The sequence below is a fragment of the Cinclus cinclus genome, chromosome 24, assembly GCF_963662255.1.
Source record: "Cinclus cinclus chromosome 24, bCinCin1.1, whole genome shotgun sequence".
NCBI classification, from domain to species: Eukaryota; Metazoa; Chordata; class Aves; order Passeriformes; family Cinclidae; genus Cinclus; species Cinclus cinclus.
This window is the reverse complement of record NC_085069.1, coordinates 7,242,538-7,268,295: the sequence shown is the minus strand read 5'-3', so window position 1 is coordinate 7,268,295 and position 25,758 is coordinate 7,242,538. Positions and strand designations below refer to the sequence as shown.

General features: G+C 44.8%; 1 protein-coding gene across 1 annotated transcript in view; it reads left to right on the top strand.

Annotated features, from left to right (window-relative positions):
- Positions 1-25,758, top strand: part of TANC2 (tetratricopeptide repeat, ankyrin repeat and coiled-coil containing 2) — a 120,890-nt gene that overhangs the window by 67,799 nt on the left and 27,333 nt on the right. Inside the window, exons 9-15 of the mRNA XM_062507951.1 lie at positions 1,103-1,366; positions 4,097-4,222; positions 6,738-7,019; positions 9,730-9,863; positions 16,084-16,315; positions 18,037-18,203; positions 19,629-20,236. Coding sequence (XP_062363935.1) covers positions 1,103-1,366; positions 4,097-4,222; positions 6,738-7,019; positions 9,730-9,863; positions 16,084-16,315; positions 18,037-18,203; positions 19,629-20,236 — 1,813 coding nt within the window. The remainder of the gene's footprint in view (positions 1-1,102; positions 1,367-4,096; positions 4,223-6,737; positions 7,020-9,729; positions 9,864-16,083; positions 16,316-18,036; positions 18,204-19,628; positions 20,237-25,758) is intronic.

Here is a 25,758-nt window from a genome sequence, read left to right as displayed (position 1 = left end):
AGATACTGAGCCCACTCCCTAGAAAGAAACCCAGTAGTCACCAAGCCATTGAAATAAGGGTGGAGATTGAAGCTGTTGTGGAGTCTGTTAGGATGGATAAAGAACAGGTTTCCCAGAGGAGCTGTGGCTTCCACTATCCCAGGTTGCTCCTGCCCTGTTCCTGGAAGTGTCCAAGGCCAGGTTGGGGATGGGGCTTGGAGCAGCCTGGGATAGTAGAAGGTGACCCTGCCCATGGCAGGGGGTGGCACTGGGAGTTCTGCAAGGTCCCTTCCAGCCCAAACCATTCTGTGAGTCTCTAACACACTCAGATAAGCTGTGTGAGTGTTGGGACCTTGTCTCACTGACTAAGATTATGACCTTGAATGAATATACTGGGGACTAAAGATGAGAGGAAAGTCAATAGCCCAAAAGGGGTTTATAGCCAGGGGGTAACTATGCTGGAATCCAGAAGAGAAAATACAAATGGGAGAGCATGTTCTGCATCAACTGAGTGTTGTCATTTCCCAATAGGAAGGTCAATATAGCAACAATTTCATCCCCAATATAGGGGAAACTGAGTGGATTACAGTTAAAACTTCATAAAAACTTTCTGTCAGTCAAATGAAATAAGGGATTCAGTTTCTGAACCAAACTTATCCATGGGAGCTGGTTGTTCTGGCAGGTCAGTGGAGGCTTCTCATTGTCAGAGCTTGCAAACTTCTTGCAAACTTCTGCAAACATTTCCTGGAAATGGAAAGGTAGAAACTATGATGCCAATTAAAAGACGTGAGGAGCCATGGTGATGTTTCCTCCTAGATAATTTCTATTCTTTCTGTAATGGTGTATTTGAACACAATGCAGCACAGAGTTTTTAATACTCTTTTTAATTACAAATGGGTTTTAACGGTATGAGCCGAAACATTAGAGCTTAAATGTTCTTTTAGAAGTCGTAAGCAGAAACAGTATCACTAAACTAAAATCCATAATCTCTGATTTATGTGGATGTGGAAAATATGATGAAGATCATTGTAGGCTTTTGCTTGGCTCAGCTCAGCATTGAGCAGCGTGTGTTCAAGCCATTCTTGCTTTGTTACTCATTTTGTTTGTAATTTCTTCCTTCCAGCTACATTGACAAGTTACTCTGAAAATGTAGAACGCACTAAGTATGGAGGGGAAGGCAGTAAGGAACTTGGATCTGGGGGAAACCTGAAACAGTGGCAATCCCAGAAATCCAGCATGGACTCCTGCCTGTACCGCGTGGATGAGAACATGTCAGCCTCCACCTACAGCCTCAACAAAATCCCCGAGAGGAACCTGGAGACAGTCCTGTCCCAGTCCGTGCAGTCAATTCCTCTTTACCTTATGCCACGGCCAAATTCAGTAGCAGGTAAGAAATTACTGGTTTTGCCTTTAGGTCAGAGCCAGACACAGCACACAGATGCCACACTCCTTCCTGTGTTTCCTTATCCAAGATGAAATCTCCTTCCTAGAGTCATCATCCTTAAGAATGACAAAAATTGGTTTTTTGTTTGACTTACTGATTCTGAATGGAAAATTCGTCTGTAGAAAACTGTTTCTGATGGTGTTCAATGGTTATTCCAGCAGTTTATGATCCCTTTCTTACAAAAGTGTGCAACAAGATTATAGGAAAACATGTTTTAGAAGAAAAAACAGATTCCTTACTGTCATTACAATGCAAATGTCTTCAGTTTAAGGTGTCAAGACATCATAGCCATTTCTACTCTTTCAAAGGATTCATTGCAAGTAAAAGCAAGTGTCTCATGTTCTCTGAAGAGCTGAAGAGTTCTGGAGTTAAGAGAATGGTGGTACTTTCTGTCTACAGAAGATTTGCTCTGGGTCTCATCTCTCATGATGGACTGTGCCACAAACATCTCACACTCACAGCACCTGGCATTTGCTGGTGACTGACATTTTTTGTCTTGGCATAAAAGCAACATTCTTTTCATTTAAATTCATGTCTGCTCTTTGCAACATTCTAAATGCTGTGCCATACCTTATTGATGTCTTTTACCAGCCTGCTGAGCATTCCCCTGCAGCTGGTAACAGCAGGGCAGAAAAAAAGAGATGGGATTAGAAATATTAAAGCTTTGCTGCAAAGCTGCTTGCCTGGAATTACTCCCTGTTCCTTTATTGCCCCATATTTTTCTCTTGCTAGGTAACTTCTGTGTTGTCTATGTGTCTGTGTAGACCTGTGGAGAAATTCACACTTTGAATTCTGAGTCCTGGCAAATGCTGCTCCAGAATGCCCAGAGACAATTCTGATAGGTACCCCAGAGCCTGGGATTGTTTGTTAAATCAGCATCCCTTGGTGAACCAGGCTGCATTGCATAACTGGATTAGTTTTCCTTTTTAATCCCACTTTAGCCAGTCACAGACCTAAAAGTCATGTAGAAATGAGATCTGTAGATGGTGAAGTACAAGCCCAGAGCATGGAAGCGCAGCACAGGCTGAAAATCTGAGATTTCAGTCTGGAGAGAGGGGATAGAAAAATACTTGAAAACTCTGCTTGCATAGCCTGCTTGCTTTAGACGAATTCCTTATAAATAACACTGTGTAAACATCTTCCAAAGCAAACAGAGCAGGCTGGGAACCATAAATTTAAATACATGTGTGTCGATTTAATTGTCTTTGGAAGTTGTTGACTTGCTTGGTGCACTTAGAGGCAAATACTATTTCAAGAGGAAATTAGCTATCCAGTGAAGTTCAAGTACACCTTTCCCTTTCTAGATGTTTGTTTATTTGGTTTAGATTTTGCTGCTTTGAAGTACTATGTCAGCTAACACACTTCGTATCCCAGGTTAAATTGTGGAAGTAACTATGATGAGAATTCAAGATTTGGCTTAACGTTTTGTCATCAAATTATCACATATTAGCTCCTATATGCTTATGGCGCCAGAAAATTACTGGGTTTAAGTAATGGATTTATGTGGGTGGTTTTCCCCAAAAGGTTTAACCTCATTATCTTTGTGCCTGAATGAAGGGATAGGGAAACCAAGTGCAGTTTCAGGGTTGATTTAAGTCTGTGTGCAAATGTGACGTTGCTCAAAGAGTTAGTGCTGAGTTGCCAATTCCATGTCCTTGCTCCAGTGACACGTTGGGTAACTACTTGATAAACCAGATTAGTTGACTAATCCAACTGAAAATTAACTCACCAGAAAATAGGTATATTAATTTTGAGCCTCAAGGTCATCAGTGTGGAGACACTGTAGCTGGGAGTGGGGCAAAAAGCTGCCTTTCTTTTAATGGTATTCCATGGTATTCTGCATATTAAGGTAATCACAAATTCACAGCTTTGCTAAAACAGGCTCTTCTCTTACTCTTTTTTCAAATGCAGTTGAATTTGTATACAGTCTGTTTTTGGGAAGCAAAGCATAGAGGAACTTATACCTGCTGGCTTTTTTCCCTCCTTTTTTGCTTTTTAGCTTTTTTTTTTCTTTTTAAGGTTGTCCCAAAATATCTTCCAAAACATCACAAAAATGCCCATTTTTGTGGCAGCTTACAAAGCGCAGTCACTGAATGTATTGTGTCCCTGCTGTCACTGAGCTATTTACAACTGGGAGCAGTTCTTACAACACAATGTTGTTCCCTGGCAGGGTGGGCAGACCCTGGCACAGGTGCCCAGAGCAGCTGTGGCTGCCCCTGGATCCCTGGCAGTGTCCGATTCCAGGTTGGACACTGGGGCTGGAGCAGACTGGGACAGTGGGAGGTGTCCCTGCCATGGCAGGGGTGGCATTGGATGGGCTTTAGTGTTGGGTGTCTCTGTCAGCTTTGCACAGACATGACTGAGTTTGTGATTGGCAGAACTCAGATCAGATCAGAGAGATCAGATGGGAGAGACTCCATGTCTCCATTTTCCATATATTTTCTTTTATTTGGGAACATCAGCAGGAGATCAGACCAGAGCAAATACCAATGAAGCATAAGAAAAAGTCTCTAAAACACTTCACTTCTTCCTAGGGAAAATGGTTCACGTCAGCTCTGTTGTCTCAAGGTAGTTGCATCTCCATGTATTTTCATTAAAAACTGAAAAATACAATAACCAGAGCATGAGACCCAAAAGCCAGGTGTGATGTACTTGTTTGCTTTCTCGTGGCAGCCACCAGCTCAGCGCACCTGGAAGATCTGGCTTACCTGGATGAGCAGAGGCACACCCCCCTGCGCACGTCGCTGCGGATGCCGCGGCAGAGCGTGGCCGGTGCCCGGGCCCAGCAGGACCTCAGAGGTAGGAGCACACGGAGAGCTGGGGCAGCAGCCACTTCACCCATGTCCACGTGAAAACCAGAACGCCAGGATGCTTTGGCTTGAAAAGGACCCTAAAGCCCACCCAGAGCCACCCCTGCCATGGCAGGGACACCTTCCACTGTCCCAGGCTGCTCCAAGCCCCAGTGTCCAACCTGGAACTGGGCACTGCCAGGGATCCAGGGGCAGCCACAGGGCCTGCCCACCCTCATAGGGAGCAATTCCTTCCTAATATTCAGCCCTGCCCCCTGGCCATTTCCTCTTGTCCTGTCCCTTCACACCCCTGTCCAAAGTCCCTCTGCAGCTCTCTTGGAGCCTCTTTTGGCACTGAAAGGCTGCAGTAAGGTCATTCCAGAACCTTCTCTTGTCTGTTCTCCAGGATGAATACCTCCAGCTCTCCACTGGTTTCCTCAGGCTTAATACTTTGATAAATTACTAAAAATGAGGAATTTTATGGACTACTACTGTTTTTTCTTATTTTTTCAGTCAAGGCCAGGGATTGCAGTTCCCCCTTGCATTCTGCAGTGTGCCAGTGGGGAAGGGGCCCAGTGCAGTGACAGGGCCACCAGCTCAGCCAGCACTTGTAAGGATGCTCACAATGCCCGTATTCAGGCAGCTCTTTGATTTCTAAAAGCCTTTCGAGAGGGGAAAATTTTGTGGCACTTTGTGGCAAATTCCACAAACAAGATGTTAGCAATGAGAAGAGGAGCTGGGGCTGACATTTTAGTGTTTTGCTTATTCCCAGACAGCTCCAGCTTGATTTGCTCCATGTCCTTGGGATTTCAGACCACCCTTCAATTTACATCCCTCTTAATCTGAGCTCAGTCTTCCACCATGTGCTTAAGCTGTCAGTGTGACAGTCCTGACTCTGCAGCAGATCACCAGGCTAATGCTTCAGCCCCATCATTTTTTGCTGCACAGATGAGTAAGTGGCCGAGAAAGCTCACTTGGGATATTTTCAGGTTGTTTCTGTGCCATGAGACTGGTTTATTCTCCTCTGCATAGAACAGGGGTTTCTTTTGGCCACATATGAAACTTTCCTGTTCTCTAGGGGTCTTTTTTTGAGCCCACCACCTTAGGGTGAGGAACTGGGGAGCTGGAAGGCACAGGCTGGGTTTTCACCCAACGTGCTCGACCCGGTACAGTCTAGCTGGACTTTGTACCAAACACATGAGCCCCCCAAAGAGTAGGTTTGTGAGCTTTGGATGACAGCCTATAATGAAATCCTCCTGGCTGCTGAGGCAGTTCTAGAAGTGCATTAGAAGGCAGTAAGTGAAGAAAGCAAAGTTTGACAGACCAAATTTCCATATGTTCAGAGGCAGCAGCTTGCCAAGGCTGTGTAATTTGCAGTGATTGCATCCAAAACATTCAACTTTATTGTAGGAACAGAATCAAATTGTTTTCCAGACACACTTTTAAAACCCTTGTAGCACTACATATTCCTTCTGCATTTTGTTTCCCCCCCACTTTTTTATGACATTTGCATGAGAATAGCAGCAGTGTTTGAATTTTTTAAAAATTGTTTCTGATCCTACCTGAGGTGCTGTTCTGTTCTTAAAAAGAGAGGGAGAAAAAGATGTAAAAATGCAAACCATCACTGTTCAGAAATGTTTTCATGTCATTGCATGTGCAGTTACATACAATTCAGGGTTCTTCCCTGAAACACTGCATTTTGCAGCTGTTGCTGTGCAGTTGCATCAATCTGGGCAGCTCTTTGATCCAGCTGGAAATCCTAAACTTGTGTTTAATTTTAATATCCCTAATCTTGGCACTGGGCTGAAATAGTGAAGGCATTTCTGGCTCTGTGCTGGGGGACATATTACAGCCCACTGTCTGTTCCCAGTGTTCCAAACTCCCAATGAGAGAGATTAAATGGAAGATTGTCTCTGCTGGTTTTTTTGTTAAATCAGTTCTTTTGAGCAGGGGAGCAATAGAGGAATCTCAGCACTAAGAGTGTGACAAGGATTCATCCCAGTGACAGGTTTTTAATAGGATGGGGAAGGCAATTTTTGCTTTCCCTATTTTCATCCTTGGGAATTTTAGGCTTTTCAGGTTGCTGTAACCCAAGGCACAAGCTGATGGCTGTGATGTACTGTGGGTTTTCTTCTCCAAAAAGCAAATGTCAGCAGTGCTGCAAGGTGGGAAGAACCAAGATTTTTGGGTGAGCTTTGGGATGGAGGAGAGGATAGTTCCCACTCCCCCAATATATTGTGGATCTGTATATGTAATATGGCAGTGGTATGCTTTCCTGAAGTTGTTTTTATAATTTCCAAGAGATTTTCCTCACAGTATGTGTTTAGTACTGTTGCCTTGTGGGTAAGAGAGTTTCATGTGCTTCTTAGAAACACTAAAAAATAGTTTAGCCTTTTTAGACTAAATTGTGTTTTTTTCTCACCTTTCGTAGCAGAAAGATTTCTGTGTGAGATAAACATCTGTTTCCAAACTCTGCTTTCCCCTCTGGTGTGGATGTTGATGTTCTTCCCCCTTCTCCTTTCCAGTGCGCTTTGCGCCCTACAGACCCCCCGACATCTCCCTGAAGCCACTGCTCTTTGAGGTGCCCAGCATCACCACGGAGTCCGTGTTCGTGGGCCGGGACTGGGTGTTCCACGAGATCGATGCCCAGCTGCAGAGCTCCAACGCCGGCGTCAACCGCGGGGTGGTGATCGTCGGCAACATCGGCTTTGGCAAGACTGCCATCGTCTCCAGGCTGGTCGCGCTCAGCTGCCACGGCACGAGGATGAGGCAGATTGCTTCAGATAGCCCCCATGCCTCTCCAAAACGTAAGGACAGCAGCACGTGGGTCTCCAAAACTTAGAGAAGGCTTCTAAAGTGGTCTTGGCTGGAATGACCCAATTTTTCTACAGGCCCAAGAAATCAGCTTAGTCTTTGTTGTCAAGCAAAGGAAGGACCTTTGAGAAATACGTCATAGAAGCCTTGTATGGTTTGGGTTGGAAAGGACTTTAAAGGTTATCTCGTTCCAACCCCCTGCCATAGGCAGAAACACCTTCCACTGTCCCTGTTTGCTCCAAGCCTCATCCAGCCTGGCCTTGGACACTTCCAGAGATGGGGCAACTACAGCTTCCCTGGGCACCCTGTGCCAGGGCCTCCCCACCCTCACAGGGAACAATTTCTTCCTAATATCTAATCTAAATCTACCTTCCTTCAGCTTGAGGCCATTTCTTCTTGTCCTTCCACTCCATGCCCTTGTGTAAAATCCCTCTTCCGCTGCCTTGGAGTCCCTCTAGGTACTGCTACAGGCAGCTCTTACACTGCTCCCATTCCAAAGCTGCTTTTTGAAGAGTCAGAGTGGTCTGTCTCTGACTTGTCTGGCTTAGAAACATCACAAACTTTCTCTGACTGGGAAGACTCCAATATTAGAATCATAGCATCACAGAATGGTTTGGGTTTGAAGGGACTTTTAAAGGTCATGTAGTCAAATCCCCCTGCTCATGACATCTCCAGCAGGATCAGGCAGCCAGTGTTCTATGATTATGAATCCATGCCAGTGCATTTTTCTTCCCATACGGATTGTTTATCTCATGGGATCATGGTATAGATATTCCATGCAAGTCACGAGCCCATATAGGTTCAGGACCCAAGATGGCTTCACCTCCTCTGGTCTCATCCAGCTCCCATCACTATGCTCTGGCAGGTTTGCAGGTGGAGATGACAACATTTTAAAATCACTCAGCTCTCAGTAAGACAGGACTAAAAATACTGAGTTAGGTACCTGAAGGTCTCTTTAAGTATGTAGTTCACTGTATCTTCGTGAAGCTGTAGTTAAATCTGTTTACTGGAATTCTGTGCTCCTGCCCTGTCAGAAGAGCTGAAATGTCAGCGGGGCTGGCGTGTTCAACAGTGGCACTTGTCAGAGCTAAATGAACAATGTGTAGTGAAAGGCAGGGCTTGTTTCTGTGTTTTAACTGCAGCTCTGCAGTGCACCAGCTGCAAGTGTGTGTCCCCAGTCTGCATAGGGTGATGGTGGATACTAAAGAGATGTGCTTAACTGTTAACTGTGCTTAACTCCATCTGGACTAAAAGCTGGATTTCTCACATGAGGTGCCCTGCACCCTTTGTCCACAGATGATGAAGATCCTTGGTCCCACCTAACGCATTGTTTAGTTGTGTGTCCATGGAGTTGAAAGCTGAATGATTCCTCAGTGTTAGTTACTAGGATGGAAACCTTCAGAATCAACAATTATTTTGACTTGATTTCCTAAAGAGATCACAAGTAGTAGTTAATAATTATTCTGCAAGATCCTTGTGGGTCCCTTCCAATTTGGAATATTCTATGATTAATCTCTGATTTTTGATAAGTTTCTTTGTCATTTCTTTTTCCACATGCTGAGAAAAAAATCCATTATGCTTATTAAATCTCTGCTAATTAATACGTGCTAATCAGGTGGTCTGAGTCTGCTACAGCAGTTGTGCAATCAGCTAATTAAACAGGCTTGAATACAGCCTCATGCTTCCAATTCCTCTCTCAGAAAATTAATACAGGTGACAGTGGTGTTATGCTCGGAATCAAGAACGTGCCTCATTCTAACACATTCAGGATTTAATTATGGAGGCAGCAGTCGTCCTCCTCTGTTGTTTGCCATTAAATGGGTCATTATTTGCATTATTATTTCCAGTCAAGCTCAGGGAAGCACTGCAGCAATCCAGTCAGGAGAATACTCTGGCAGTACAGACTGCACTTTAGAGTGGTGGTGTTCCTAAAATAATCAATAACTAGACATCACCAAGCGCTGCACGTTGTGGTATCATTCAAAAATCCTCCATATGAGTACTTTGGAGTGAAAATAAAAATGGTTTGGGAATGTTACCCACAAAGGCCAGGTGGATGAGCTTCTGTAGTGATCTGCTGGTAAAGTCAATTTCTGCTTTACCAGGCAAAAGAAACAGCTAAAATGCACTAGAACACAGTTAAATTTGCCAGAGATGATTCTAGGATAATTTATTACTTGCTTGCGAGCCTTTTCCAGATCCTTGTGCTGCTCCTCTCCTCCTGATTAAATTAATGGGCTTCAGATGGCTGCATTAGCTGGGGCTCTTCGTTTATTTATGTTAGAAAATAGCCCTGTAATTCAGAAGAATTGGCTGTCTGTGCTGAAGGAGGACTTGGAACCAAATTAACCAGTGATTGTTCATAACAAGGGAAGGTCTGTTGGCAGAAATGCAGAGCAAGAGAGCTCTGCACTCAACTCCACCAAACCTGAAGGCAGAGCTTGCCAGAGGGCCCAGTTCACTCCATTATTGTCATCATTTTAAAGTCAATGAAATTACAGTGGGGAAGATGAATAAGACAAGCTCAAGGCTTTTTCTTAGTTGTCCTTTCCTTCTTCTAAAGCAAGTTTCTCGAGAAGCCTCTGGCCTGGAAATCCCTGAAGTATTTGTGGGAAGTACTTTAGGTGCCGTGCACAGGAAACAGCAGCTGCCTGGTTTGTAATAGCAATGTTAGTGCTTGTCCTAACCTCTTTCCTTGGCCAGATGTGGATGCCAGCCGAGAGCTGCCCTTGGCCCAGCCGCCTGCTGCCCACGCGTCCATCACGAGCGGGAGCTGCCCGGGGACCCCCGAGATGCGCCGGCGCCAGGAGGAGGCCATGAGGAGATTGGCCTCGCAGGTACAGAAACACCCGGCTCGGGGCTCGCTGGTCCTTGGGAAAACGGCAGATTGAACGGGGCTGCCTGGAGGTTTTCCTGCTTGACGTCACTTGGGAGCTCCATGCGTTCAAATGCTCACTTGGGGAGCCTCGAGAAACGCTTCTGGAAGGAGTTTACTACCTAGGAAAGTTACTTCTCTAAAAATGAAACTCCCGCGACATTAAATACGTTCCCTGTTTCTCTCAGAATTTGTCTTTCAAGCAGCCACCCTACTTTCTCATTGCAAATGTTAGGATATGACACAATTACAGAAATAATTGTGCTTTTCCTTCCGCACTGAGAACAAAGAGCAGTGTTTTGTTTGAAAAGGGCAGATACTGTACTTGGGGAAGGCCCAGGCTGAGTGTTAATGCTGTGTGTGCGCTCGGGAATTATTCAGAAAATTCTGCAAAGTATGCCATAGCCCTTGGAACAATACAGAAATTCCTTGCTGTTTTGGCAGGTGTGCTTTGTATGGAACATATGGAACACTATCACTTATATATACAAGATTTACAGCTTGAATTTTATTGTATTACTGAGATGTAACCTTAATTCTGTGGTGGTGGAAAGGTGCCATTCTATTGCTTTGAAATCCAAGAACTTAGCTCTTGCTCCTTCTCCAGCTCTTGGGAGGATGGGAGCAGTTAATGCTTTCCTGTCACCTGCTCCGACTTTGGAGAGGAAAATAGCAAGAAAAGTGTCTGTTCTAAGTTATTACCAGGACGTGTTTCGCTTGACTTTTTTGTGCCAGATACTGTCTGGTCTTTTCTGCTTTCCTGCTGCACCCAGATGGCCAGGCAGGGAGCATGTGCTGTGTAAATAAATACAAAGATTTGATACTCTCCTCTTCCACACAGAGTTCTTGAATGGAATTCAGTGCCCAGGTCTGGTTTTGTTCAGGATGCATTAGTCATTGTATTCCTTGCAAATCTGAAGCTCTGCAGACTACCAGAAAGGGCAGTAAAGTGTGCTATCTCTGCTTAAGATACCTCATCTATCACTTCCCCTGAGTGCTTAAGTCATCCTGCTGAGTATGTAATTGATAAATGGATGCCGTTTTAGCTTCAGTTTCCTCCTGGAGAAGGGAAGGAATATGGCTCTTTCAAGCACTGTGTCACATCCATGACACAGATCACTCACAGAAGTTTTTGGCATCTCTGATCACTGGAGAAAGAGGTAAAAACAATCCTGACAGCCAGAGTTAAAGTAAAAACAGGTTGTTATACCTTGGCTACAGACTCTTTAGGGAGGGTTTTAAGGTCCTGCTTGTACTTTAGCCAAATTTTTTTGGTGGAATAAATCCAGTGTGTTGGTGTCAGAACACAGCTGCTGAGGTTGGGAGATGTGCTGCCCATAGTGCCTGCAGCACTATGTGGATTACCCACTGGGAGCAAGATCATAAATCTCCCAGTAAATCTTCACTACTTTAAATGGAGGCAGATTCCAGAAATAACAGTCCCCAGCATTCAGACGTCAGGCCTTGATGGACAGATCAATGCCAAAGCTGATGAGTTGACCTCAGAGCCCTGGGAATCTCTTCCTATGCCTGGATTGCTGACACAGCACATGGAACTTATAAAAAGCTCCATCATGTTCAGCAAAAGTTCCTGGGATGATGCAGAGCAGCAGCATGGCTTGATTCAGTATTCAGAGGCCTTGTGTCTGTTCCCCCCATTGCTGTTACCCTTTTTGGGATCCTTGGGGACCAGCATCTCATCTGCCTCACTCCCATTCCCTGGCTAGGAAAAGTGATTCCTTGGATAACTGATCCTTGGATAACTGATGCTGGAAGAGACATGTAACCAGGTGTTAGTAGTTTATTATTTAGGAAGAGTGGGTGACTTCCAGGTGTGTTGGATGCAGACATGCATTGAAATAAAGCACATGGTTAAATCCTCACTCAAAGCTTCACTTCCTGCCCTGAAGGGAAATTGTTCTGAAGACAATAGGAGGTTTTTTTGTTTTGCTCAGTTTTGTAATTAATTTTTTGAGCTCCATGTTCCTGTTTATTCTTTGTCATAAACAGCAGTTTGGTTTATTGCATCAAAACGTTTTCCAGAGGGGCTGTGCAGCACACTGCAAACAGGGAGTTTGATGGATTAGCAAGCATCAGGAAACAAAATAAAGACAAATAAAATGGTTAAGGATATTTGTCAAACTGATAGCTGGGAGTCATGTGTGTAGTGCACTCCTAGTAACCTCCTGGGGTAGCACAACTCAGCATCACCTCTGAGGAATCCTGGCTGTCAACAGCAGATGAATTGATTTGTTTGGAAAGAGCTGTGCCCTGTGATGTCCTCCTCGATAAAACAAACACCCCCTCTCCTGCAGCAGCTGTGGGGTCTGACGTCTCAAGTGACAGTGGGGGAAGAAGCATTACTGACCTGGCAACAGAATTGGAAATCCATTAAAATAACAGCATGGAGGTCTTTGTTGTGCATGCAGTCCTTATCACACATCTGACTTGCCTTTGAGGCATCATGAGAATTTTGGGGCTCTGAAGATGCTGAACCCTTAGTGAGCAAAACACTGAATGGCTAGTAGACAATAGCAAAAAGAGTTGGTTAAAATAATTCACCTTCTAAATCTGAATGCCACGTTCTGATGCCACGTTCTCCAGCAAGCATTTGAGGGGACAGTTTAGGAAAACCTTCATATAGATAAGCTAAAGGCTTTCCAAAGTCTTAACACAAAAATGAAAAGAAGGAGAAAAAAGACTGGAAGTGCCTTTAGTGCTGGAGGAGGGGAGAGAGGAACAGCATATCCTGTGTCAGTAGCTATAGAATAAAAAAAAAGACAGTTGCTGATGGCCTCCTTAAAAAGGTTTTGTCTAATTGGCTGAAGGAAGAAGAACCAAAGGAAGAGAAGAACCCTTCGGTCAGTCTGGATGGAAAAGTATTTCTTGGATGTGTGTGTTTTGTATTCCTGTTTACACTAAAGTCAGAATTGAAGTATAGAAGAAGGTGTTGATAGTGATGGACAGCCACAATTGTCAGGGTTATTTTAGGGGCTAGATGAACCGTATGTGAGGAGCTGGAAAAAGCTGTGTGCAGGTGTTCCACCTCTGCCTGCACTGACCAGAGCAGGATGTTCTCAGATGTTCTTAGGGCTGAGGTCACTGTGCTGGAGAAATGCAGATCATTACAAAAGCAGGTTAATAATATACAAACAGTCTTAGGTAATGGCTGGTGCAGGCTCCAGAATGCTGGTGGGAAGTTTGTTTTCCTCTCACCCACTCCCCTTCCCTCTGAAAATGTCACTTTTCCCAATATTCAGAAGTTGTGTATCTATGATGACAGAAATGAAAGGTGAACAGACAGTTGCTTTTCTTCCTCTGAATTACTCAGGGCTGTACTTTCCTGCCTGGCTTTTGTTCAGTAAATTCTTGGGGGCAAAGTTTGCATTTAGCTCTTAATGTCAGAGATTAAGAAATCATTAATTTTAGAACTAAGTAACTGCTGACTGACAAGCAGGAGCTCTACTCCGTCCTACCGTGCTGACCTTCCCTTTTCCCTGAAGGTTTATCCTTTACTCACATAGGATTTTTTAAAGGTTTGGCTACCCAGTTTTAAATAACCCGTTGAACATCTTTATTCTTCAGGTTTCTGGATGCTGTGTGGTGGCTTGTGGTAGAAGCACTTAAACAAATGGACCTGAAGCCCAGCTCAGCTGCACTAATGGATTGTACCCCATGCAGAGCAGCTGGTGGAGGAGCTGCACATCCATTGCATTAGTGTATTTTGCTGATGCTGAACACAGCTGGTGGCTCCAGAGGCTCTTCTCCCCATCCTCCAAGCCATATCCAAAGCATCACTAACGTTGCTGCAGGCATATAAAAGGAGAGTGCTCCTACCTTACGAAGAGGCAGAGGGATTCATTGCTGCTGAGCCTTGATGCCCTGGGTCACTAATGAGTTTCAGAGAGCATTTGCCAGTGTACTCAGCTATGTAAAAGTAATGAACATTCCCAATAAACTGGGTCACCCAGTGCCACATACTGGGTCACAGTCATGTGCAGTGCTGATGGCCATTTCCATTATCACTACTAGCATTGTGCCTGGCATGTGGCATAGTGGCAGGTCAAAGTGTTAACGCTGCATTTATTTGAAGCTATTTTTTATGGGTCAAAAAAATAAATTTGTTAAAGGTTAAAATACAACGCTGAAGCCCTTTAAGAGCACTGGAGGGAGTGGGGTGTTGCTGTGAGCTCAGGGGTCTGGGAGGTTGGTCCAAGAGGGGTTGACTGTCCTTGCATGACATGCTTCCAGAAGGAAGCCATGACAAACTACAGAGGAGGTGTGATGGCAAAGGAATGCTGCCTAAATGCAGTAGGTTCTGTTTCAGAAGTGGTGCTGGAGAACTGCTTAAAATTGGCCTGTGCTAATAATTAAAAATAACTTATTTCCCTTGAGCCGTCTCCAGACCCTGCCACTCCTGTGATGTTCATGCTGTCCTTCCAGCTTTTCCCCTGTTACTGTTATCTTCTCCCTCTCCTGCCATGTCACTTGTTCTCCTCTTCTCTTCTCTTCTCTTCTCTTCTCTTCTCTTCTCTTCTCTTCTCTTCTCTTCTCTTCTCTTCTCTTCTCTTCCTTCACAGTTCAGTCCCTTCTCACCCCCTGATGACTAGAAAAATGAACTACCAATATCCTCATGATAAATGTGCTGCTTCAGTGTGTAGCCAGCTGGACTCTACATATTATTTTAGGAGAGAGGGGTGCTCCTTGGAGGTAAAATACCATACAAGTGTCAACTGTTTTGCAGCTCCTTTTCAAGCAAGAAAGGAAACTATACAAATTTTTAACTTCAGGCATTTGATACTTAATATAAAAACCACAATACCTTGATTTCTCGGTATGGAGTCACTCAACTCCATTCTCAGCCCTTACAAAAATTACATGAGCAGGTACTTGGAGCACTTGACTAGATGTAGGTCTTACTTTTCCCATCCTTTGTTGTAACCCACTCCTTGCTTTAGGGTTGCTTATAGGCCTTGTGTGCTTTGCAGTCTGGTGACTTGAATTTAGTCAAACTTTATCCAAGGGATAGATATTGCAGGTGGAGAGGCAGAAAGCCTTCATCATATCCAAAGCCATAGGCACATCTCATCCCAGCTGCCCCGAGCCCCAGAGGAGCTTTTCCTTTGCATGGTGTCCTCAGCTGTAGTGTCCTTCCCAAGTTCAGAAATGCAATTTATTTTGCAACATTTTGTGCTACCGTGCTCTAGGGCAGTGGTGGTTTTGGTATAGAACTGCTCCCACCTGCCTTGCTGGGATATTTTTGGGTACTCAGTGGTACTTGAAAAGAAAACCCAGTCCAGAATGGGAGCTGAAGAAAATCTTTGTGCCCTGGCAGAGGCTCATTCCAAATGGGCAGGCAGTGCCTGAGGCTGGAGGCAGCAAGGGAGCAGGAAAAACTGGGCTGGAATTGTGCCAGAGCAGCTTCCCAAGGGATTCACAAGTAGAGACAGATTTTTGAGGGCCTTTTTTTATATTGCAAAAGAAAACAAGAAAGTTGGCAGCATGGTCTGAGAAGATATCACTGTTTTTCTGCTTATTTTAATGAGTGGGCAGAATGTAGCAGAGTTCTAGCAGAGTTTGCTGAGCTGGAAAAATCAGGGGAAAGCTGGGAAAAAAAGGGAATTTTTTTTTTTTTTAATTGAATTGATTTTTTTTGAATGGAGTATATTCAGTGTATGAGTAAAGTAGAGTGAGCCTGGCATCGCCCCCAGTTCAGGGGAATCTTCAAGCTACTGCCACGTTGTGATGGACTCAGGGAGTGCTGTCTGTCCACTTCCACAGGGCTTGATGTGAAAACAAAGCAAGTAAAGAATAAGTTCAAGAGAACAATCACAAGTTATTACTGGCACCAAGTCCTTAAACAGAGCTCAGAGCACAAGCCGAGCTCAGCACAGCACTTCAGAGATGTCAACTACTGTCACTGTCTGTCTCTGCAAACAGCTACAGCTTAATTTCATTCATTCCTCAAGTGGAAGGTCCAGTCATTTTTAGGATCAGTGCCTGGTTTTACCAACTGATTCGTCTGGATTCTTGTCACGGGTAGTTAACACTCATTGCTCTTAAAGACTTCACCTGCCAGAATAGATCGAGCTCACCAAAGGAAAATCCACTGCTTTTACAGCTGTCCTGACACGACATCTCTGATGAAGACACAGAGTTTTTCATTCTTTTCTCTTTGCTAGGTCGTAGCTTACCACTACTGCCAGGCTGACAACGCCTACACCTGCCTGGTGCCCGAGTTCGTGCACAACGTGGCCGCGCTGCTGTGCCGCTCGCCGCAGTTGGTCGCGTACCGGGAGCAGCTGCTGCGCGAGCCCCACCTGCAGAGCCTGCTCAGCCTCCGCTCCTGCGTGCAGGACCCCGCGGCCTCCTTCCGCAGGGGCGTCCTGGAGCCCCTGGAGAACCTGCACAAAGGTACTCGCGTCCCTGCGCTCGCCCGGCCCCCGCGCGCCTTCCTTTACTGTGGTTTGAAAAATGGCACTTGATGGGATCTGGGCGTTCGTGTGAAGTGATGGATTAATCTGTCTGCGCCGCTTCTGCAGCCGAAGAGAAAAGGTGGGATCTGGAGAAGCTGGGAAGACTGAGAATCGTGGAATGGTTTGTGTTGGAAGGGACCTTAAAGCTCATGTTGTTCCACCCCCTGCCACGGGCAGGGACGCCTTCCACTGTCCCAGCCCCAGTGTCCAGCCTGGCCTTGGACACTTCCAGGATCCAGGGGGAGCCACAGCTGCTCTGGGTGCTCTGTGCCAGAGCACACACACTTCTCACCCTCACAGGGAGGAATTTTTCCCCAATATCCCACTTGACTTTCTCTTTTCTTGCTTCTTTCATGTCCTAAACCTGTCCTTGCAGTTCCCAAGGTGAAAACAAGCAACCGGTTCCATTCACAGCACTGCTTACAGCGACATGTTCTGATTCATTTGTGTAGGGGTGACTTTTTTTCCCTTTCCCATCCACTATTTAGTAGGTTTTGGAGAATCTGAAGCTTTCACCAAAGGGCTGGTATCATAAAAGTCCATAGACACCCTGTGTTAAGCTTCTAGGGGAGGTGGTGACAAGCCTTATCCTGATTACAGACTTAGTGCTTTTTCTAATACAACATTGGTTTTGCCTTCTTTTCTTTCTCTTCTCTGCAAGTTATAACTAATTCATTGTGACAGTCACTAAATTTAAGATCTTTGCTCGTTGCCATGAAAACTGGCAGAGCATTGCAGAGTTCAAGACTGTTGTCCTGCAGAATCATGTTTATTACTGTGCCTGTGGTGCATTTTGGCTGGAAAAATAGTTCAAATAATTTTGTTACCACCCTACACACTACAGTGTAAGATCCAACATGAAATAGATGCAGCTTCTGCCAGATTCAAAGCCCTGATGTTCAAATCAGCTGTTCAAAACTGTGTCCAAGCTCTGAGCAGCAGCATCTGGGTCCAACCTGCCCAGTTCCACCAAAAAGCACGAAGGCATAAAGCATACGTAGAGCCAGCACAGCACGACAGCAGTTGGTTTTCCTGGCATGGAGAAATGTCAGTGTGGAAGGAGCCATGGTTGTTCTTTCCTATCATCACTGCTGACAAAAAGAAAAAGAAAAAGGATACATTTGGGAACCGCTGCTCTAGTACATGTGAATAGCATATGCCCTCAGTAGACTCAGATTTCACATTTTACACCTGGTTTTGTGTCTTATTTGGCAAAATTACCTTGGAGAAGATGCCCCTTGAGCTTAAGATACAAGTCCAAGAGTATCTCTATCATTAATTGTAAAGCCATACTTAGCTCTCAGTGTCTGACATAGAGAAAATGACTGCGTTGTTAGCATCACCTGGGTTACTATATTCTCCAGCAGCAAAAAAAAATCCTGTTTAAGCAGTCTATGATTTACTTCTTGTAGGATTTTCAAGGCCAGGTAGGAACAACCTGGTCGAATGGAAGATCACCCTGTCTCCTATTGGAGGGTGGAACAAGATGACCTGTAAAGGTCAATATGCAATTAATGCATCATTAAAAAGGTGCTGCTACTGTGGTTGTTTTCTTCTTTGGCAATATCTGGTTATGGTTGAAAACTCTGTAGTGACATTGCAGTACATTATGGTTGTATGTCTTTAGCCTTTCCAATAAATGCTTTTTCTTTCCCTCAGAGAGGAAGATTCCTGATGAAGATTTCATTATACTGATTGATGGTTTAAATGAGGCTGAATTTCACAAGCCAGATTATGGAGATACCATAGTATCGTTCCTGAGCAAAATGATTGGAAAATTCCCTTCCTGGCTGAAGCTGGTAGTGACAGTCAGGACAAGTCTACAGGTATGGTGAGACCCAAACCAGGGATAAACTGTGTCATTGTCGTGATGGACTTTGGTAAAGAAGATCTTACTGGGGGTTCTGGATTTGCTCAAGACCCTTTTTTTCAGGTTATCCTTTTGGCTTTTTTTATTCTTGGATTTATAGCCATGTGCCCAGGCTCACTCTGCAGCCTTGGAAGGATCTAATCCATCACTGCTTATTGTTATCAATAAATGTTCATCAGCAAATCATTCAGATCATTTTGTGAGACAGCTCATGTGCCAATGGGCCCTGACTCACAGAGCCATTAGGAGGGCAGGGGCTGATGTCTGTCACCCTGTGCAGCTAAAGAACATTCTCTGCTCCATGTGGAAGGGCAAACAAATTCAGATCTTCCTTCCTTTCAGCGTGACCCAGAGCATGATGATTTCAGTCTGATTAGGTCGAGACATTGCTCAGCTCAAGACTATTGTGAGCAGGCATGGAAGCTCAGCAGGGAGCTGAACCTGGTTTCATCAGGGCAGCCAGCCCCCACATAGTCCTTGTCACTGGGAGTGGCAGCTGCTTCCCAAGATCCGGGAGAGCACAGACTAATTTTTGTTCAGTGCTGGGGTTCCATTTTTTGCACAGTAATGGAGTAAATTAAATATCACTTCAAAGAAATCTTTTTGTAATTGTAGGTAAATTGCATCCTGATGGCTTGAATTCCTCATTTAATTAGGGCTTTTGCATCCCTGAAGTCTTCACTGCAGTTTGAGTTTGCACAGTCTTTCCCTCTCTGTTTCATTGGAGGGGTTATGGCTTTTCTGGAGTCAGCCTTGTACAGATCTGTTGCATCACTTCTCCTCTTCTCACAGTGGCTGAGAGCATGAGTCAAGAATTTCTTTGGAGAGGCCTTTGATGATCTTTGGTTTATGTTGAATCAGGGAGTTCAGTACGTGAGAATTCCCTGGGCGCAGCATCCTGCAGCAGACAGACATAGTTGCTGTGCACTGGAAAATACTCAGTATTATCAGTCCTGACCTGGATGTGGAATGCAGAATGATGCTCCCAAGGCGGTTCTTGGTCTCAGCTTCAGCAAGTTTCTGTCATCTGGATGTCCATTCTCTCTTACAGGACAGCAGAAGGGATGGGAGGTCAATCTGTAGTTGGGGGGTGGGGATAGGAAGAACAAGGGCACTGTTCTGTGTGAGTTTGTCATCCCTTTCCATGGATACACTGTTAGAAAGTATCCCTTGTTTTTATTTCAGTCATATTTCACACACAACCTGTTTGATTATAGATGAGAGTGTGAGGCCCTGAGGGCAGAAAATGCTGTCTGTTTTCTTGCCCTGGTGGAAAGTCTTAAAGGAGTCTCAAAGGTGCTATGGTAATAGAAAATAAGTTTACTTAATGAATAGTAAGCACTGCCAGCATGAGTTTCTTTTCTTCTTTCTTTCTTTGTAGGAAATAATTAAGCTGTTGCCCTTCCACAGAATATTTTTGGATAGACTGGAAGAGAATGAAGCCATAGACCAGGACCTGCAGGCATACATCCTTCATCGGATACACAGCAGCTCGGAGATCCAGAACAACATCTCGCTCAATGGCAAAATGGACAACACTACGTTTGGCAAACTCAGTTCTCACCTCAAGACCTTGAGCCAAGGGTCCTACCTATACCTGAAACTTACTTTTGATCTCATAGAGAAAGGATACCTAGTTCTAAAAAGCTCCAGCTACAAAGTGGTCCCAGTGTCCCTGTCTGAAGTGTACCTGTTGCAGTGCAATATGAAGTTCCCAACACAGTCTTCCTTTGATCGGGTCATGCCTCTCTTGAACGTAGCAGTGGCTTCTCTGCACCCATTAACAGACGAACATATTTTTCAGGCCATAAATGCAGGTAACATTGAGGGCACTTTGGAGTGGGAGGACTTTCAGCAGAGGATGGAGAACCTTTCTATGTTTCTTATCAAACGTAGAGACATGACGCGAATGTTTGTTCATCCCTCTTTCCGAGAATGGCTTATTTGGAGAGAAGAAGGTGAAAAAACCAAGTTTCTTTGTGATCCAAGGTAAGCAAATGCTCTGAGAAACCAGAACTTTGCAATGTGTTATACTCTACACTGTTACCTGAACCGTTTTATTTTGCAAGGTTGCACATGGCTGCGCTTACCCAGCTTTGCTCTGTGTACACTGTAACTCTCTACATTCTGTACTGAGACGTTGTTCATGGAAAGAAGCAAGCACCCCTGGGCACACAACTGACTTGGCAAGCCTAAGAGTCATCTTTAGAATGAGATGAGCTGTTCCTCGCAAGGATCCAGGCTGTCTAGCTCAGTTATCACCAGGGGCAGGTTACTCCTGCCAGCTCAGTCCTGGAGGAGGAGAATCATTGTCCCTGTCTCCAAAGGTATCAAAAGCACAGGAAGTGGAAGATAAGAAGTGGAAAGATGAGTAGTGTGGATACATTTTTTGCAGTTACTTCTTTTTCAAGTTGTGCTCCTCATAGTTCTGCTAAATGTGTTTTTGAAAACAAAGAGCAGAATTGTTCTGTAGTGATTTTGGACTGTAAATGCATCTGTAATCTCTATCCTGACAGTAGCTGACTTCCTGGCTTAGCTCACCAGGAACAGAATTTAATCACAGTTAGATTTATTCTCTTAAGCCAAATGATCTCTATCAACAGCATTACTTCTGTTTCTAGTGACAAGTGGAAACAGACAATCTGACAGTAATTCTCATAGTTTAGCCTCATAAGTTTTGCTCCATTTTTCTGCCCATTTCTTAAAATATTATTATAATCATCAGGGAAACAGATTCAAGGATGTGTCAGTGACCCAGTAGTCAGTCTGAAGACAATCTCATGGTATCTGCAGCAGCTGGAAAGTACCTGGCTGATCAAGGCCAGTGTGGTTGTTAGTGGTGTCAGAGTAATTTACCACTTTAAATTTGAGGTAAACAGGCTGCAGTAGAAAAATATGAAATAGTTCCTCCCAATGGGCATCTTATTTTTAGTGGGTTCTGACAATGTTCCTGTTGAGTGAGCCCTTGGTGAAGCATCTCACAGCAGTGGGTGCCTGCAGATCATTCAGGAGTTATTTAGTATCCTTACTTGGAAGTCATGGCTTGTCACCATGTAATGCTGTTCTACCCTGTGTGCAGTGTCTGTGTGGTGCTTGCTCCAGTGGAGTTGAAGCTTCTTCCATCCCAGTCACTCACACCTGGTGCTGCTGGTGTAGTGTGGCCTGGCTGCAAGAGAGCTTGCTGTCAGCTGGGTGAGGGGACAGCAGGCAGTACTCCTGGCAGTTACCACTGATCACACAGAACCTGCCAGAATAATCCCTAAAAAGAACAGCTCTGAAAAATCACTGCTTTCCATCATTTCCATGAAAATGGAATCTAGGTGCAGTATGCTGCACTGGTGGGTGAGGCACGTATTGGGTGCTGTGGGTGGTAGCCATGCCTGTGGCTGAGTAACCTGGGGGCTGTGGGTCCAGAAATTCTCTTCATCCTCACAGTGCTGGGAAAGGGCACTCTCAGAATACCAGTCTCAGAAGGAAATTCAAATGTGCTGCATTTTAGATGGTTTTGCACTGAAACAAAGCATGTAGTCAGCACAAAGACATGAATCATTCATTCAACAAGTCACCAGAAAGATTTTTGCTCAACATTTGGGTTTGGTGCTGCCTTTCCTGAGCATCACAAACACATTATGCTGCCCTGAAGACCATTTAGGAGATTTTTAGGTATCACTTTCCATTTCATATATGCCATTAATGTGAGGAAATTAGTGGTGACTTTATGAGGAACACTCATGCTCTGTGCAAGCAGGGTATCCCCACAGAGCTGACCTGGTTTAGCTCGTTCCCACAGGCAAAAAGAACTTCCAGTGCATCAACAAGCTCTCACTGGAGAGCATAAACCCATACATACTGGAGAACAATATCTATCTCTGATGTATAATGTGCACTACTTGCATAATGCTCTGATGGCAACTAATGAAACCAGATACAATCCAGAGATTAATAGAGAGGGATCCCTGAGCTATGACACTCCTCAAAATCCTCCTGTCCAGCTGATACGGAGCTCAGAGCATGGGAAACCCTGAGCAACAATTAAAATAAGTAATGATTTTTCATTTTATTTATTGGAAGAGAAGCAGAGCTGGCCAGTGACAGAGCTCACAGCGGTAGCGTGTGAAAATTTGTCTGCATCTGGTTTGTTCACAGCCAGATGGATTTCTTTCTGCTCACTTGGGAATTGAGAAGACTTGACAACTGTAGAGCACACTCTGCGGGCTGTCAGCCGTGGAGCAGTGTGACTGTACCGTGTCACTACGTGAAGAGTAAGGTTGCTGAGGCTGATATTTTTCCCTGTGAGAAGAGCTTTGAAGTGAAATGTGGGTTTGTGAAGCTGCTTTTAATTGACTGACCCTGACAGACTGTCCAGGTGTGAGGCCATTACAAAGGAAATTGGAATAATGGGCCTCGTGTCCACTCGTATCCCAGCACTGCAGATGGGATAATCTTCCTGATTTCATTAGTGAGAGCGAGTTCTCATGTCCTCAGGAGCATGGAAAAGAGGGGAGGGGAGAGGAGGAGCACAGTGTCCAGGAATTATCACATTTTTCCATGCTTTTAAAGAAAACGGCAGATCTCCACCCTCTGGGGTTTTGGTTAGCCCATTGAGATGCTGACCCTCTTCTTTGAGCCCTCATCATGCGTTTGCTGCCCAAGGCAAAGGCTAATTGTCTCTGAGGGATAACATTCTCACTGCTGGTCTCCCCAGAGAGGAACCTCTCCCAGCACCTCCATTTTTAACACAGGGCTCCAGTGAGGCTTTTGTCAGAGTACTTAACCAGCATTGCAGTAATGACTTCCCCAGCCTGTCAGGCCAGCACATCAACCAAGTGGCTTCCTTGACAAATAACATAAAACATTTTAGGGAAAAACTCGATCCTTTGTGACTGGTGCATAGAGAAAATGGTTCTTTCTTGCACATTCCTCCTACACTTGTATTTCTAAATCTAAATTCTGCTCTAATGCAGTGCTTCTTTCTGCCCAGACTTCATCAGAAACTTCTGTGCAATTATTTTCCAGGCTTTTACAACTCTAATAAAATGTTTTATCCTTGTGCTGCTGCTGAAGGGGCTGTGAGCGAGACAGAAATGAAGGGATCTGCCCTGGCAAGGCAGTAAGAGAGCTGTAGTCAGATATGGACCCCAGAAGTGAAATTATCCAGGTTTAAGTATAAACATCTGGGTTATTTGTCTAGACTTGCTTTATAGTCAGAGGAGAGAAATTAGAGTGATTCATTTCATCCTGAGCTAGCAGGCTACAGTAGGTCAGATGAGGAGTGCCTGGGAAGCATCTGCTCCAGCTGAATTAGGAGGAGTCTCAGGATGATGGACTCCCCAGGAGATGTCTCCAGTATTGACAAGGCTGGATGAGGTGAATCTCTCCAGGCTGCTCCTCTACCCCACACACAGAGCTTTGAACCAAATTCACGGATTTTCTTTTCTTGTTCAGGAAGGCTGAGGTGGGGAAAAGATACTCTGAGTGCTGTTGCCTGTATGAGCATCTCAGTTCAGACTCTTGTGTCAGGGTGGCACTGGACCAGCCAGTGTTGTGTGTGCTGGTGGTGGTGGCTGTGGGAAGAGGCTCTTTGTGCTGCATGGGGGTGTCCCAGCATCCATGGGACTAGAGCAAAACGAAGCATTTTAGATCTTCACCTCAAGTGTGTCACCTCTGGCTTGGTGAAGCCAAACCTTGCTTAATTTCAGGGGCCTGTTACCCAGGTGTCTGCTGCTCAGGCAGTCACTCCCATCTCCTTGAGTCCTTGGAGCAGTTCCTCTGGCCAGTTCCAGCTGCTGGCTGAGGTGAGCTGAACCCCAAAACCCAGTCCCTGGCCTGGCCCCCAAGGTGACCAAGGCATGGGCATGCTGCCCAGGGAGGAGACCTGTGCAGGACTGGAGCTTGGCAGGGATGGGAAGCAGCAGAGGTGCTACCTTTGGCACAGGTTTGCTCCTGCTTGCTGTTCCTAGGACAGGGCATGTTGAAGGATAAGCATTTTATTAACCCACAACAAGTCCATTTCCTTGTTTCTTCCCTCCTCTATTACATCCATAAACCAAATCTGTTCCTCAAGCCCCAGATCAAGATACACTGCATGGATGAGCATGCATCAGGTTGGGGGCAGAAGGATACAGCTCTCATCCAGCACCCGAGCTGCCATGGTTGCAGAAGGCAGAGCTCCCTTTCAGTACAATACTCTACAGGTGTTTTACGTTTCCCTTTTTCTCTTGGGATCACACTGCAAGTGGAGACTTCTCCTACACAAAATTAATGCTTTTATGTATTACCCATCAAAATGATAGAGTGAAGGCTTTAGAGCAAAATCAGGGGGTTTTGTTTTATTTTGATGGAATGCTGAATCTTATTGACAAATAATAGTCCTCGGTGTAAAGATAATTCATTTAGAAAGTTGGAAGAAAAAGAAGTTGGTGAAAGTGTTATTTCTCACAAATCAGGGATACAATAAACTGCTTTAAACGGGGCATTGATCTTTGCATTACACATCTTAACTTCTTAATAATTACCCCCAGATTGGTCCTCCATGTGGAGCACACTTGGGCGTTACGGTACACGGATTAATTCATTTTCTTTCTCTTTTTTATTATAAGACTCTCAAAAGCTCTTAAAATACACTCAGATTTATTGTTAGCTGAAATGGTCAAGTGTTCACCAAAACCCAGGGTAGGTCTTAATTGTTTTCTCCGCTTTCATGAGGGATGGGTTTTACTCAGCAGAGCAAAGGCATTGTTTGAGTTCAAGGTGAGGCAGAATGATGGGTTTAGAATTTATTTGAACTCCTTATATACTAGGCAGAAAATAAAAAATAATGCAGTGCCCACTAGCACCTTGTGGGGCCAGAGATGGAATAATCAGGTTTTCCAAAGTGGTTGGCAGCAGCACCAGCTCTCAAGGGGTTGCCATCATTATTTAGCATTGCTTTACACTTGGAATTACCTCTCTTAATGTCTTTTTCATTGCTCCAGAGTGCCAGTTTTATAGCTCTGCAGGTGCTGTAGCTCACAGTGGGCTTTCTGAGTGCCGCAGGCAGAGGTACAGGCAGCACTCACCCCATCAGAGCAGCCACGAGGAGCACATGGTCATCCTCAGCCGTGGGCTGGGTGCCACATGCCACCAAAATACATGAGGTTAGGTTATTTCCTTGCCCAGCCTGCTGCCATCTGCAGGTCATCTGCACTTGTGCAAGACCTGTGCTCAGTGCAATTAATTACCAGGTCACCTTGGGATCTGGTGGTTCAATCATTTCCACAGCTCTAATTTTGGCAGAAGTGTGGAGCATGGTAGAAGTGGTGTCTGAGCTGTCATTTGGGGCAGAACTTTCTCTACACCCCTTGCATGGGAACAAGAGTCTATTTCTCACTCTTTTAATTTACCCCTCAAGCCATATTTAGTGAGTGCCATATTTGTGCATCACAGAGATGACTCCATCATCATGTCCTCCAGTAAATTAGAGAGGCAAACCCAATATATTCACCAAATATGGAGTGCTGACTCTGAGAATA